We start from the raw sequence: 16,568 nt of genomic DNA on the forward strand, positions 1-16,568 counted from the left end.
TGCAGGTGTCTGTCTTTCTCTCCCCCTCTGTCTTCCCCTCCTCTCTCCATTTCTCTCTGTCCTGTCCAGCAACAGCCACAGCAGTAACAACAATGACGATAAACAACAAGGGCAACAAGGGGGGAGAAAAAAAAGAATGAGAAGCATCACGCTGGCGTAGGAAGTGCTGGAGCTTGAACTCGGGACCTTAGCACGCTAGTGCTCCTTTCTACCTCTGCGCTACCTCCGACTGATGTAAGAATCCCTTTCTTCTGTGGTCCAGGAGGTGGCACAGTGGATAAGGCATCAAACGGACTTCAAGCATGAGGTCCTGAGTTCAATCCCTGGCAGCACATGCAGCAGAGTGATGTCTGGCTTTTTCTCTCTCCTCCTGTGTTTCTCATTAATAAATGAATAAAATCTTTACAAAAGAAGAATCCCTTTCTTACTCCTGTTACTAACAAATGTGTCCTATCATAATTGAAATGTTTAAGAAACATTTTGTGTTTACCAATAAAATTCATAGACAGGTGTATACCTTGGAGTTATTTATGGATATATTATTTAATTTTCTGAAATTCTAATTGCATATATCTGTTTCATATCTGAAGGGTGCCATTCTCACTGGTCCTCCCGGCACTGGGAAAACGCTACTGGCTAAGGCCACCGCTGGAGAAGCCAATGTCCCTTTCATTACTGTTAGTGGATCTGAGTTCTTGGAGATGTTTGTCGGTGTGGGTCCAGCCAGAGTAAGTCTTCTTTACTCTAATAGGGTAGCTTCCGCCTCCCCATCACCAGGCACCACCCCCACCCCTACTCCCAGTTGATAAAGATGTCCTGTTAGTGATGTTTCATATACAGTAGTTTGTTTTACAATAATATATAGGATTATATAAGTGTTTTTTTAACAAATGCTTAAAAATATTATTATCTGTGTTTTTTGGGTAGAGACAGAAATTGAGAGGGAGAGAGAGAGACACTGGCGCTGGTTCGCCACTTGCAAAGCTTTCTCCCTGCACGCGGGGACTAGGGCCCTAGTGCAAATATTTTCCTTTTCTAATATTTATTTATTCCCTTTTGTTGCCCTTGTTTTTTTTTTAATTATTGTTGTAGTTGTTGTTGATGTTGTCGTTGGATTGGACAGAGAGAAATGGAGAGAGGAGGGGAAGACAGAGAGGGGGAGAGAAAGACAGACACCTGCAGACCTGCTTCACCGCCTGGGAAGCGACACCCCTGCAAGTGGGGAGCCGGGGTTCGAACCGGGATCCTTATGCTGGTCCTTGTGCTTTGCGCCACCTGCGCTTAACCCGCTGCGCTACCGCCCGACTCCTATAAATATTTTCTTACCTTGTATCGGTCGTCTGAGTTGTTTGTACTTATTACATATCTGCTACTTCTCTTAAAACCTGTGCTTACTACACAGTGTAAAGCACAAAGACTGGCTTCCTTTGACGTATAAACTTGACGTATTTTTTCTTAGGAGGATAAGCAAGCCTCACTTGCTAAGCGACTCTAGTATTGATTTCTTTGTCCAGGTCCGAGATTTATTTGCCCTTGCTCGGAAGAACGCCCCTTGCATTCTCTTCATTGATGAGATTGACGCTGTGGGGAGGAAGAGAGGAAGAGGGAACTTTGGTGGACAGAGTGAACAGGAGAACACACTCAATCAACTGCTTGTGGAAATGGATGGTGAGCATTCAAGGCTTTTTGTATTTTAAACTGCATTTTCCAGGTGTTTTACAAATACCTAAAATGAGAATCCTTACGCTGGCATCAAGTACGGAGGAGAGCCTTCTGTAAAGCAGACAGTGCTTTCTCAAGGCTCCTTCACAGCGCACACACAGAGCAGCAGCACATTTTACCCGGCAGTCTGCCTTAAGTCAGTGTTGACGTTGATGTGGTATTGGATAGGAAAAACGTGGCTCAGTGACTCAGAAGAATCAGTCTCCTTCTCAGAGCCATTTGCGACTCTGAAGTGCCACGAAAGTCCAGGCCTAGAAAGGAGTGGATTCAAAAGATTTCAAACACTCTTCTCCAGAGAGCAGCACTCTGTCCATGTCAGTCAGCTTTTTCTCTATGTAGGAAAGTCAGTGCTTAGGGTGGTCATGTCCGTCTTGTGGAGGTCCATGGGGACTGTTGTGTACTTAGTGAAGGAAGCACAGCGCCAAGGTCTAGTTTGTTTTGTTTTGTTTTTGTCTCCAGGGTTACTGCTGGGCCTCGGGGCTGGCACTGTGAGTCCATTACTGTAGCCATTTTTTCCCTTTTTTTTTCTTCCTGTTTTATTTGACAGAACAGAGAGAAATTGAGAGGAGAAGAGGACATAGAGAGGGAGAAAGATAGGCACCTGCTGACCTGCTTCATCATTAGAGAAGCATCCCTGATACAGGTGGGAAGCAGGGGCTCGAACCCGGGTCTTGCGTGTGTCCTCGCGCATGGTGCTGTGTGCGCCACTGCCCAGCCCCCAGTGCCAAGTGTCCACTGGTGTGTCCCATTACTACGTCAATCATAAGAAAGGGGCTGACTCCCTGCTCCAGTGTAGGCACATGGGAGAAGACTACTGCCAGCGTGCTGGGAGCGAAGGTCCTGTCACTGACACGGCAAGTGGCCGACAAGCCCGGCGAGTGAAGCTGGAGAACAGCTTGGAGATGGAGGCTGATCCACGTCTTCAGATCTGCACTGGATGGTCCTGTGACTGCGTGCGTCCTGACAGACAGATCAGTGTGCACATTTAATCTGACTGAATTGAAAACATTTTGAAAATTGGCAATACAGTCTAAACTTCTAGTGAAATGAATTAAAATAATTGCTTATTTGCCTTTGGAGTATTGATTTCTTATTTTCTATTTATTTTTTCATTATTATTATTATTATTTTTACCAGAGCACTGCTCAGCTCTAGCTTATGATGGTGTGGGGGACTAAGCCTGGGACCTTGGAGCCTCAGGCATGAGAGTCGGTTTGCATAAGCACTGTGCTATCTACCCCATGCGGTATTCATCTTAAATCATTAATTTTACGTAAGCATACCTTGGAAATACTGTAGGCTCAATTCCAGAATTCCAGACAGCACAATAAAGCAAGCCGATATATATATATATATATATATATATATATATATATATATATATATACACTTTACTTTCCCAGTGCCCAGTAACAGTCACGTTTATACTCTCTATACAAAAGCATCAAGTCTACAAAACAGTGCATGCCTCTTAATTAATTGTCGCACAGCCACATGAACTGAGCATACGCTGTCTGGGATCGGCACAGTAGGCTGTCTAGACACAGGCTACTACCAACCATCTGTGTGTTGTCTGCTGCTACAGCCATACTTACATGTGTCTGCGGCATCCTAGAGTGATTCTGGTCACTGCGGGCATGAGGAATAGAAGGAGCATCATTTAAGTTTGTGGCTTAAGAAACACTACCTCCAGATTGGTAGGAAGTTTTTTTGTTTTGTTAAGCATTGTTGTTTATTTTATTTTAACCCAAGTGTGACTCAACTCTGGCTATTGGTGCCAGAGATCAAGCCTGGAAATTCTCTTCTGCCTGTCCTGTGTGCTACTCCATCACTATGTCCGGAACCCGACTAGCTGCAGCTGAAGCAGTGTGTTATCACAGCCGTGTATTAATAGTGCTGCTATATTTTCACTGACAACACTGTTGCTTGCTGCCACACATCACTTAATAATGATTGCTTCTGCTCTTGTCTTTGCAGGTTTTAACACAACAACAAATGTAGTCATTTTGGCAGGCACCAATAGACCAGATATCCTAGACCCTGCGTTGCTGAGACCAGGGCGCTTTGACCGGCAGATCTTCATTGGTGAGATGATGTTTCCATGGGTTCAGTACAGTTCTTATGAAGAGAAATATAATGGTTTCACTGTGTTTTTTTTTTTTTTCCTTCTTAAAAATGATTTCTCAAGGACCACCGGACATTAAAGGAAGAGCCTCTATTTTCAAAGTTCACCTCAGACCACTAAAACTGGACAGTGCCCTAGAAAAGGAGAAACTGGCTAGGAAACTTGCATCCTTAACTCCAGGGTTTTCAGGTGAGTGGGACTTAACCAAGCTTCTGTCCTCTTAAGCTCTTGAAATCAGTGGCAGTTACCAGAGACCAGCTCAGGTTGCTAAGAGTACAAGATGAGTCTGCAGGAGGCTCCAGTCTGCTCCCCGCTGCTGCCTGTGTGGAGGGAAGCTGACTTCTGTCTTATATGCCATCAATAAGATAAATAACTTTTAATTTTTTTTATACTGTGTTGTAGAAAGAGCTCATGATTCCATGCATTCAAATTATGACTGAATAGACTCTGGGCCCAATTATTTCTTTATTTATTAAAAAAAATTTTTTTATATTTATTTTCCCCTTTTTTGTTTTTCATTGTTGTTGTAGTTATTATCGTTGTTATTGATGTCGTTGTTGTTAGATAGGACAGAGAGAAATGGAGAGAGGAGGGGAAGACAGAGGGGAGAGAAAGACACCTGTAGACCTGCTTCACCGCCTGTGAAGTGACTCCCCTGCAGGTGGGGAGCTAGGGCCTCGAACCAGAATCCTTACGCTGGTCCCTGTGCTTTGCACCACCTGTGCTTAACCCATTGTGCTACCACCCATCTCCCTATTTCTTAATTCTTATGGGGCGTTGTGAATAGAGGAGAAAGTGAGGAGAGATGCATCAGTATAGCTCTAGTATTCATGGAAACACCCCCACACGCACACACGCACACACACGCTTTTTGGTGGTGTTCCCACATGGTTTCAGAACTAGAACCCAGAGCCTAGTGCTTGGCAAGATACGTGTTACAGTGGGGGAACTTGTGTCCTGGACCCCTGCAATTCACATCATTTTACATATCTTTTTGTTGGGTACACATATTATAATGTAGCTTCCTTGTATACAAATACAGTTATATATTTAATATACTTAAGGACTTTATTTGCTGAGCTAAATATTTGGGCCTGGAATGCATTTAGCATGCTTCACATTTTACTTTCATTGTTTAACTGAGTGTATTGGGTCATTTAATTTGGACTTGATGGGGGCTGCTCAGTTATAGCATCGTTGACACATGGTTACTGTCGCTCATCTCCCCGTGATAAGTGTCTGCAAAACACTCTCGTCCCCAGCTTAGATCCTTTCCCAGGTTCTTCATGGTTTTCATGTTCATGAATTTGATAATGTGTCAGCATAGCCCCTCAAAGTCTCATAGGTCACATTCCCAAGAAATTAAGTTAAACTAGTGGGTATTTAAAATACTCTCTTTGCTGTAATGTGAATCCTATTATAATAGCTGCCTATAACCATATCCCACTAGTACAGGATCCCCACGGAGCTAACTGAACCCTGTTTCCTTAAGACACTTCTCCAAGTACCGCTGCTTGAGAAATGTACTACGCACCTGGCCATCCGTAATGCATGAGTGATGAGATTGGGTATATCTGGTGGGTAAAATACTTTGTGTTTTTATTGTAGGAGCTGATGTTGCTAATGTCTGTAATGAAGCCGCTTTGATTGCTGCAAGACATCTCTCAGAATCCATAATTGAGAAACATTTTGAACAAGCAATTGAACGCGTGATCGGCGGTAAGGCAGTTGAGTATAGTTCGTGTCAAAAGGTTGACAAGGCAAATAGGAGTCGAGATTTCTGTTTGGCAAGATCTAGAAGCAACCTCCAGCGCTTTGCTCCAATGAATGACTATTGAATACATGGCTTAGACCACTTATTCCAGAAATTTGTTGTTGAGTCCAAGACAACAGAGTTGTCGATGGAATTAAACATAATCATTCAGAGTAGAGCCAGGTGCCAAGTACTTGCGCTGTTTCAGGTCTGGGAGAAACAAGTGCTTCATATGAAAGTGACTGTGGGGGAGAGCAAGGTGTCAAGTGGGGCGGGAAGCCTTCCTCAGGTGGTGGCACCGTGTGGCAGTGAGCTGTGTTGTCCAGGTACTATTTCCTGTCATACATGCGTGCACGGTGAGGCTTGGCGCCCACCTCTGTCTATGCTAGAGAAGACTTTTGGTTTGGGGATCCTTTAACACTAGAGGCAACAAACACACGGGCCGGGTTAGCCTGGGGCTCTTGTTTTTGCCGTCGGGGCTGTGACCGCTGTGCCATGTCTGCACAGGGTCACTGGTTGTTAGTTAGTTTGTTTGTTTCTCTGTTCTAGATGTTTTCTATATAGGCCAACACCTAGGTGTTGTAGTTGTTATTCCCCACCCCTACTTCTCTGTCTCCCCCAAAAAGACGTGGCTCAAAAAGTAGGGTAGTTCAGAGAAAAGTCGAGACTGGGAATATGGGAAGTGCGTTTTTTACCATGATTGAATATATTTTGAAGACGATCCCTTTGTTTTTCTTCTGCCCTTGATTAGGGGTTTTTGGATTGTTGTATGTAGCTTCGTGTCTAGATCACACTTGATCGAAACATGCGAATAGTTTTATGTGACTCCGATTTTCTGTTGGTTTTGTTAATACTGTTTCCAGGTTTAGAGAAGAAAACGCAGGTGCTGCAGCCCGAGGAGAAGAAGACTGTGGCATACCACGAGGCAGGCCATGCAGTTGCGGGCTGGTATCTGGAGCATGCAGACCCACTCTTAAAGGTGAAAACCTAAATATGATCAATACTGTTTTTTTTTTTAATATTTTTATATTTATTTTTATTTATTTTTCCTTTTGTTGCCCTTGTTGTTGATCATTGTTGTTATTGCTGTCATTGTTGCTGGATTGGACAGAGAGAAATGGAGAGAGGAGGGGAAGACAGAGGGGGAGAGAAAGACAGACACCTGCAAACTTGCTTCACTGCTTGTGAATCGACCTCCCTGCAGGTGGGGAGCCGGGGGCTCGAACCAGGATCTTTTCATGATCCTTGCGCTTCGTGCCATGTGCGCTTATCCCACTGCGCTGCCACCGACCCCTCGCAGTGTTTAGCTGAATATATATCACTAACTATAATGCTCTCTGACTGGTATGCCATTTCTTTCCTCCACCACCCCCTTTTTTTTTTTTTTTGGCTTCCAGGATTATCACTGGGGCTGGGTGACAACACTATAAATCTTCAGCTCCTGGAGGCCCCCCCCATTTCATTGGCTAGGACAGAGACATTGAGAGGAGAGCAGGAGTTTGAGAGGGGGAGAGACACCTGCAGACCTGCTTCACTGCTTATAAAGCAACCCCTGCAGGTGGGGAGCTGGGGGCTCAAACCAGGATCCTTGCACAGGTCCTTGTGCTTCATACTATGTGTGGTTAACCCCGTGTACTACCACTCAGTCCCTTAATGCCATTTCATTCCAAACTGATAAGCCATCTCTGTGTATTCGTAGTCATAATTAGAGCAACTTACTTATTTTGCCACCAGGGTTATCACTGGGCATTGGTACCTCCATGACGAATCCATTTTTCCTGGGGCCTAATTTTCCTGTCCCTTTTTCCCCCCACCTTTTCTCTATTAATTGATCAGACAAGTTGAGAGGGGAGTAGGGCATAGAGAGGGGGAGGGGAAGAGACACAGCTGTAGCACTGCTTCACCGCTCTTGATGCTTCACCCCTACAGGTGGGGACCAGGTGTTTTGAACTCGTGTGCTCAGCCGGGTGCATCATCACCTGGCCCTATTAGAACACTTTTCTGGTAGCAAATGACAAGCTGACCTGAAATTTATATAGGAATGAGGTCAGCTGACATAGCTGAAGCGACTAAGTTGAAGGAGTTACATATGCTGTCAGTTGTACAACTTTTTATGAAGCCATAAGTGAAAACTGTATTGTGAAAGGACAGAGATATACTCAGATATATATATATATATATCTCAGTGAGACAATAGAGTGGAAGGAGAGCCTCATGACAAAGTGCTTAATGATTTTCAGTACAGGTAATTCAAGGTGGAAAGAATTATCTTAACCAGTTAATGATTCTGGCATCTTTGCTTTATATATATATATAATATTGACTTGGACATAATGTGCAAAACATGAATTTGAAATAAATCACAAAAGCTAGATAAAACTTATAGAAGAAAACAAAGGTAAAAATATTTGTTACTTTGGGTAGGCAGATGTTTTTTTATAACATCTAAAACATGAACCTCAAAAAAATGACAAAAAGGATTTAACAAAAATAAAATTTGGGGGTGTTTAGAAATGTAGGTCAGTGGTAAAAAGCACATGCCTTGCACAAATGAGGCCCTAGCTTCAACCCCTAGCAGAGATCAAAAAGTCATAAAACTTTTTTTGTCTTTGAAAAACACTTTGTTGATGGGTGCAGTGTGGCATATATATATTTCCTGTGATCTTGTAGACCATTATTAACTACTATTGTAAAAAAACGAAGAGGAAGAGTTGGGCGGTAGTGCAGCAGGATAAGCGCAGGTGGCACAAAGCCTGGCGCACAAGGACTGCACAAAGCAGGTGGCACAAGGACTGGCATAAGGATCCCGGTTCGAGCCCCCGGCTCCCCACCTGCAGGGGAGTCACTTCACAAGCAGTGAAGCAGTTCTGCAGGTGTCTTTTTTATCTTTCTCTCCTCCTGTCTGTCTTCTCCTCTCTCCATTTCTCTCTGTCCTATCCAACAACGACGACATCAATAACTACAACAATAACTACAACAATAAAACAACAAGGGCAACAAAAGGGAATAAATAAGTAAATAAATATTTTTTAAAAATGAAGAGAAGGAGAAGAAACAATGATGCTTTTGGTCAATCAAAACCAACAAAAAAGAGGCTAATTATTCTGAAAATATTTCAGATACACACATATATGCTGAAGGCTTGATATATACAGAATAAATACATAAAACTCATCAGAAAACAAACAGCCCTATTAAAGGTTGGGCAAAAGATGTGCACATCTCCTTCACCTAAGTTAATGAATGTGTGTTGAGCACAGGACGAAGCTTGGGTCAGTAATCATCAGGGCAGTGCTAGTTAAGCCATACTGAAATGCCTATGTGCTCATTGGAATGGTTTAAATGAAAGGGTTGAGTAGTAAGGGTCTGGTAAAATAGCTTACCCACATAGTGTGCTGCTTTGCCATTTGTGCCACCCAGGTTCAAGTCCAACCCCCACTGCATTGAAGGAAGCTTTGGTCTCTCTCTTTCCTATGAAATAAAGAAAGAGGGGGAAGAGAGAGTGGAAGGAATGGTCGCTGGGAGCGGTGGCACTGAACCTTAGCGATAGCCCTGGTGGCAATGGGACAAACAGAATTTTAAGAGCTGATGAGCATCTTAGTCTGCCTTCCCTTTTGTCCCACAGAGGTAGACATGGCCTTGGCTGAAAGTCTAGTTGAATAGAGGCAGCACCCTATTTGAGCTGTCAGGTGTCAGTACTCATCAGTGGATTGTTGTCAAGGGTAAATTCAGTTAAGCTTCATAAAGAAACGAGTACTTTCTACAGCTCTCAGGTGAAGTTATCCTAAGGGAAAAAAGAATGCTTCCTAACAGCCCTTCCTGCTAGGTTCACCCAGCCAGAGTTGATGGGCGGCCCACTGACACGGTCAGTTTTCTTTAATAAGTTTGTGTATCTGCTGAGAAGCTTTGCGTTCAAGCCTGTTAAACATTTTGTATGTTTTCTGTTTCCTAGGTGTCCATCATCCCTCGGGGCAAAGGACTGGGTTACGCTCAGTATTTACCCAGAGAGCAGTACCTGTACACCAAAGAGCAGCTCCTGGACAGGATGTGCATGACGCTGGGTGGCCGGGTGTCAGAGGAAATCTTCTTCGGAAGGATCACGACTGGTGCCCAGGACGACTTGAGAAAAGTGACTCAGAGTGCATATGCCCAAGTAAGTGTGTGCCAGGGAGTGTGTGCTTCCCCTCTCTGTCTTCCCCATCTCTCCATTTCTCTCTGTCCTATCCAACAGTGACGACATCAGTAACAACAACAACTACAACAACAACAACAAAAAAGGGGCAACAAAAGGGAAAGTAAATAAATATTTAAAAAAAAAAAAAAAAGACAAAGAAAAAGGAGTCTTCCAGGAGCTGTAGAACTGCACAGATGCAAAGGCTCAGAGCAGGCCTGGCCTGGTGCTAAACAATAAGTTAATTTTAAAAACATTTATTTCAATATCTAACCTCTTCCGCTGTGCACTTGATTTAAGTTTTTCTGATTCTAATGAACTCTTTTTTGGATGTTATATTCTGTTATTTTCATGAACTTTAGTACAATGTAGCTTCCTACTCTCCTCCCCTTTTATCTAGTGTCTCTCTCTCTTTCTTTCTTTCTTTCTTTCTTTCTTTCTTTCTTTCTTTCTTTCTTTCTTTCTTTCTTTCATAGTCAGTTTGGACTTTGCTGCTCCTCCCTTTTTTTCCCTTTTTGCCAGTAAGTTATCTCTGGGCGTCTGCACCTGCATAGCCCCATCTGCTCCTAACAGACTCTGCTTTTCAGTAGGAAGTGAGACACAGACAGAGGAGGGACACCACAGCGCTGCTTCCCTCCTCCTGATGCTCCCCTGTGATGCCTGGGAGCTCCATCCTAAGTCCTTGCGCATGGTAACGTGTGCACTCTGCTGGGTATGCCATCTCCCGACCCCCTGAGCAGCTTCTTTTTAATGTGAAGCATTGTGTGATTGGCTGTGAACCCAGGCCGGGCCGATACCCTCAGTCCATTTCTGGGGCCCCGTGCACACAGGCAGTGGGAAAAGGCCTCTGCGCCTTGTAGATTCTTACTCTCAGACTGAAATGCCGCTCCTTCCAGCAGGAACCTCTTGGCCGTTTGGGTGTTATTATTTCCCAGGTGTGCCAGCTGCTTCTTGCCTCTGTTTCCTCACATAAACTGGACTTCAGCCTGTCAGAACCTGTCTCCCACCTAATTGTGTCATAGATATTATTTGTGGGCTTCTGCTCTTGTGTCCAGCTGAGGAGTTGGAAATATTAGCAGTTTCTGCCACTGTCTACACAGAGCATCCACGTCTGCATGACCGGCATGCGGTTGCCATGCAGGTTTGTCGGGTTAAAAGTAACTGCTGCAGCTGGGGCCAGGCGGTGGCACCGTGTGTACCTTACCTTAGCGCCTGGCTCAGCGCACACATGACAGTGCACAAGGCCCCAGGTTCAAGCCCCTGGTCTCCACTTGCAGGGGGAAAGCTTCAGAAGTGGTGAAGCAGGGCTGCAGGTGTCTCTCTGTCTCTTTACCTCTCTGTCTCCCCCTCCCCTCTCAATTTCTCTCTGCCTCTATCCGATAATCAATAAAAAACACGTTAAAAATTTAAAAAGAAAAGTAGTGCCACAGCGAAGTTTGAGTGCGTAACTCCATAACAATGTGCTGCCGCGTCAGCAAGGAGTGATGTCCCCCACTCACCACGTCCTCTTTTTCAGATTGTTCAGTTTGGCATGAATGAAAAGGTTGGGCAGATCTCCTTTGATCTCCCCCGCCAGGGAGACATGGTATTAGAGAAGCCGTACAGTGAAGCCACTGCGAGGCTGATTGACGACGAAGTGCGGATACTCATTAACGAAGCTTATAAAAGAACAGTCACTCTCCTCACAGAAAAGAAAGCTGATGTGGAGAAGGTGAGTGCCACTTGTTAAAAGTCATTCTCTTGTGATCCTTTCTCTGTCACCAGTTCTTTCTTTCTTTTATCTATTCGTTTACTGGATAGAGACAGAAAGTGAGACAGAAGAGGGAGACAGAGAGACGCTGGTAGCACTGCTTCACCACTTGGGCAGTGCCCACCTCCCCTCCACCATGCACAGGCGGGGACTGAGGCCTTGAACTCAGGTCCTTGCTCAGGGTAAGGTGTGCTGTCAAGCAGATGTGCCACCACCAGGCCCCGTTACTCTGATTCTCTCCCCAGTTCTGCAGACTGTTTTTGCTGGTTTATAAATGTTAACGTCTGGCTAGCTTTTGGGTTCTTCCACTCATTCTCGACTCACTCATTCTTGACTCTCTGCGCCTGCTCTGTCTCCGTGCGGTGATAGGCATCCAGTAAGTAGAAGTGAATATGCTCTCAGCTCTTGTTTCTCGTGGAGATATGAGTACAGGGTTAAAGATGTCCAGCATTCTTCCCACCAGCTATTCTACCAGCCTGCTGAATAAGGCGTACAATGGACTGGATGGGATTTGCTGATGTTTTTCTTTTTCTTTTTTTTTTTTTTTTTTTAATATTTATTTGTTGGATAGAGAAAGCCAGAAATTGGGGGTGGGGTGGGGTTAGAGAGAGAGAAAGAGAGAGACCTGCAGCACTGCTTCACCACACACAAAGCTTTCTCCTTGCAGGTGGGGACCAGAGGCTTGAACCTGGGTCCTTGTGCATTGTAACATGTGCGCTCAACCAGGTGCGCCACCGCCTGGCCCCTGCTGATGTTTTTCATCTTTGCAGTGAGCAAGCAGTGAAAGATAAAGGAGCAGATACGAGGACTAACACAACTAGATGTGAAGGGATTGACTCATGGACATTTCTGTGGGTTAGGATGGAGGGATAGCTCAGGGGTGAGGTGCCTGCCTTGCCATGTGTCCAACCCGTTTTTGGGCCCTGACACCACACGAGAGGTGCTGTGGCCCCAGTGGCAATGCCAGTACTTGGGAACTTCTCCCTCTGTTTCTCCGGGTGTTTCTGTCAGAATGAAAAAGAATAGCATGGGAAGCCTCCCACCCCACAAATGTAATGATGGGTTTCCACAAACAGGAACAGTTTGTTTGCCATTGTTGTACTTTGTCTGATAGCGTGTACAAGAGGGAGAGATTCTGAATTCAGCGTGTTTCTTATATCTAGTTAATTACTCAGAACCTTACAACCCGAATTGGAGTTTTTGTTCTTTGAACATGCCCCACTGTCGTGTGAAAACACCTTTTTAAAAAGGATTGAGATGAAAGTGTGTTGCAAGGTGTGCTGTGAAGTCAGCAGGTCTTCAGAAAAGCCTCTTCCTGTGAGCCTGCCCTTGCTAGACAGGCCCAGGATAATTACCACACCGCGTCACAGAAATGGGCAGTTTCAGTGGAGAGACTTCAGCAGGTGGTCTGGCAAACGCTAGAAGAAAAAGCAGGTGGTCTCAAATAAGAAAGGTCCGAGCAGGGCTTAAATTTTTAGTCAGGTTACAGTGCAGAAGGCCAGGAAAGAGCTCACAGTGGGGAGGGGGAGCTGAGCGACCTGCCTGAGCAGATTAGGGGGAGCCCAGGCCCCCCACAGCTGGGCACACCTGGAGCAGATTAGGGTAGCCCCGGCCCCCCACAGCTAGGCACATATCCTATGTATACCAGGTAGAGTCGTAGATGTCAGTTTTGCCAGCAGCCCCCCTCACCCACCGCCCCCCACAGCCGACCTGAGGTGGCTACTCTCACTTGAGAGATGAGTGAACAGTTAAGTAACTCCGGTGTTGGCGGTGCAGTTGCTCGGTGGCAGCCAGCGTCCAGGCACATGTTCTCTGTGGAGCCCTGCGACTCACTCTGACCACCCTGGCTGTGCCCGTCTGAACTGAGGTGTGCAGTAGTGTACAGTGCGTGCTGGGATCTGAATGTGAACGTAGCATGACAAAAAATGTGAAATGGTCAATAAGTGTTTATTTCTTTGTATGTGAAAAAAATTAGTGTTGACGTATTGGATTCGATAAAGTGTGTTTTGGAAAGAGGCTTTTAAAAATAATTTATCAGTGATTTAATAATGCCTGACAAGACTGTGGGATAAAAGGGGTACAGTTTCGTACAGTTCGGTCGGTTCCCACCACCAGAGTTGCACATGATGAGTAGAAAAATTTAAAAGTAAAATCAAAGGGCAGGGCTAGACAGCATAATGGTTATGCAAAGAGTCTCTCATGCCTGAGGCTCCGAAGTCCCAGGTTCAATCCTCTGCACCACCATAAGCCAGAGCTGAGCAGTGCTCTGGTTAAAATAAATAAATAAATAAAAATAAAAGTAAAATCAAATCAAAACGAGTAGACACACACAGAATGAAGGTAGGAAGGTTACTATGAAGTTACCTGTCACAAGTGTATTCATTTGTAAAGCTGAATCACAGATCTGACAGCACACAGCATCTTTTTGTTTCTAATGTAGATGGCATCAGAGAATTAATGAGCCCAGGCCTTTAAATTTTCCTACCCACCCTACTTTTGTCCTGTCCTTAAACTCCCCCACACCACTTTCATTATTGTATCCTCCCAGGATTTCTTTATCTCTGTGTGAGCACATGAGAAGGTGTATTTTCTCTCCTTTTAAAAGCAAATGTAGCATGTCAGACACATTGTGTATCTTGTTTTTCTCAGTGAATTTGTCTGAGATGTATTTTCTGTTACTAGAGGTGACTGTCTTTTCATGATGTGGATATAACATAACATAGCCACTCCGCTGATGTTTTACTTCACAGTTACTTTACTTTGAGTTATCTTTTCCAGGGATTTTAACTTCTTTTTTAAAAATGAGATTGTCATGGTTGGAAAAAGGACCAGAAAGCTGGACCAGGGAAGAGAGTAGCTTTCTGGTCCTTTTTCCAACCGTGACATCATCTCCCCAGACAATAACTTGGATCCACTGGCATATCAGATTTCAGGCTCGGGAAAAAAGAAAAAGAAAAAAGAAAAAAACAAAAACAAAAACCTAGTATAGCTACAGGCCCTTTGGAATATAACTAAAATATGCCTACTAGCTATCTACAAAATGGAGGACACCCCCCCCCCCCCAACTCTTCATCTGCACTATTCCAGCCTTTAGGTCCATGATTGGTCAACAGTTTGTTTGGCTTGTATTTTCAACCACCATGTTCTAGATGCCAAATGATTGACCAGACTTCCATGGACAGACAACCCCACCAATGTGTCCTGGAGCTCTGCTTCCCCAGAGCCCTTCCCCACTAGGGAAAGAGAGAGACAGGCTGGGAGTATGGATCGACCCGTCAACGCCCATGTTCAGTGGGGAAACAATTACAGAAGCCAGACCTTCTACCTTCTGCATCCCACATGACCTTGGGTCCATACTCCCAGAGGGATAGAGAATAGGAAAGCTATCAGGGGAGGGGATGGGATACAGAGCTCTGGTGGTGGGAATTGTGTGGAGTTGTACCTCTTATCCTATGGGTTAGTCAATGTTTTCTTTTTATAAATAAAAAAAAATGAGATTGTATATAAACAAATGCTATTGGCTTTTGAGTATTGCAAGATAACTATACTTAAATGAGAATTATTTTTATTTCAGGTTGCTCTTCTATTACTAGAAAAAGAAGTATTAGATAAGAACGATATGGTTGAACTTTTGGGCCCCAGACCATTTGCAGAAAAATCTACCTATGAAGAATTTGTAGAAGGCACCGGCAGCTTGGATGAGGACACTTCACTTCCAGAGGGTCTTAAGAACTGGAACAAAGAGCGGGAGAAGGAGAAAGAAGAGACACCAGAAGAAAAAATTGCCAACCAGATCCGAGGAGGGAGTCCTTTCTAGCTTGTCACATTGTGGTTCCACTTTGCATATTTTTTCAACTCTGGCATTGTTAAAAGAATGAAAGCTGGTTAAGTTGATCTAAACCAGTGGCTGACCTAGTTGAAATGGTGGGAAGCCTCAGAAGTCACAGTGAGTGGCAGGGTGACTTTGCTAAGATGTCAGTGGAGAGAACACACCTCCCAGCCGAGGCTAGGAGAGGGGTGGGCCACCCGCTGCTCCTGGCTGCAGGCCAGTCAAGCTGCGTGTCTGTCGCGTCAGGGTTGAGAATCTGTGAGGACTACTCCAGGTGGAGAGGTGTGACTTCTCCCTTCCTCCCACCTACTCTTCATTCCTGTTTTCTTTCAGAGCTGCCTTGCAGACAGACTCTGAAGTGAAGTTGGAGTCCTGATAATATTTTAATCTGACCTAATACTTTAAAGATTGAACCCAAAAATCACATGTTGCTGTTTAAACAGAATGGTTTTCTACAGAGAGCTGTAACATATTTAAAAACATGAATGTATTATGTAAATATAGCTTCTTTACATCAGAAATAAACACTGGACTTTTTTCTTGTGAATACACAGAAGGTCACTGTTTATCATCAGGACACCTTCCCTTTAGGAAACACAGTGGAGGTGTGTACCTTGCTGAGCACACATGTTAAAACACACAAGGACTGGGTTCAAGCCCCTGGCCTCCATCTGCAGGGGGGAAGCCTCAGGGCTGGTAAGGCAGTGCTGCAGGTGTCACTCTGCATAGCTTCCCCTTCCCTCTTGTTTTCTCTATCGCTATCCAGTAAATAGTAAAATAAAAAATAAAAATGAAAAACATCTCAGGTGGCCTGGGAGGTGGCGCAGTGGATAAAGCACTGGACAAGCATGAGGTCCCAAGTTCAATCCCTGGCAACACACATACCAGAGTGATGTCTGGTTCTTTTTCTCTCTCCTCCTGTCTTTCTGAATCTCTCTCTCACCAACCTTCTCTCCTGTATTTATTGTCAGTAGTCACCCCTTCTTACCCTTTGCTCCACTTCCTGAGGTTTCGGTCATTCAAAAGTATTACTTTACATAGAGTAAGATATATTTTTAAAATACTCTTATTTATTATTGGATAGAGACAGAAATTGAGGAGAGGGAGAGAGACACCTGCAGCCCTGCTTCACCACTTGTGAAGCTTTCCCCCTGTAAGTGGGGACCAGGGGCTTGAACCTACATCCTTGCTCATTGTGATGTGTGTGCTTAACCAGGT

General features: G+C 44.5%; 1 protein-coding gene across 1 annotated transcript in view; it reads left to right on the plus strand.

The window, feature by feature from the left end:
* Positions 1-15,897, plus strand: part of AFG3L2 (AFG3 like matrix AAA peptidase subunit 2) — a 33,062-nt gene extending 17,165 nt beyond the window's left edge. The window contains exons 9-17 of the mRNA XM_060200648.1: positions 591-728; positions 1,515-1,668; positions 3,700-3,807; positions 3,911-4,036; positions 5,456-5,566; positions 6,464-6,579; positions 9,553-9,753; positions 11,288-11,482; positions 15,096-15,897. Of these exons, the coding sequence (XP_060056631.1) occupies positions 591-728; positions 1,515-1,668; positions 3,700-3,807; positions 3,911-4,036; positions 5,456-5,566; positions 6,464-6,579; positions 9,553-9,753; positions 11,288-11,482; positions 15,096-15,338 (1,392 nt within the window). The 3' untranslated portion in view covers positions 15,339-15,897. The remainder of the gene's footprint in view (positions 1-590; positions 729-1,514; positions 1,669-3,699; positions 3,808-3,910; positions 4,037-5,455; positions 5,567-6,463; positions 6,580-9,552; positions 9,754-11,287; positions 11,483-15,095) is intronic.
* Positions 15,898-16,568: the final 671 nt, after the last annotated feature.

The sequence above is a fragment of the Erinaceus europaeus genome, chromosome 10, assembly GCF_950295315.1.
Source record: "Erinaceus europaeus chromosome 10, mEriEur2.1, whole genome shotgun sequence".
Taxonomy (NCBI): domain Eukaryota; kingdom Metazoa; phylum Chordata; class Mammalia; order Eulipotyphla; family Erinaceidae; genus Erinaceus; species Erinaceus europaeus.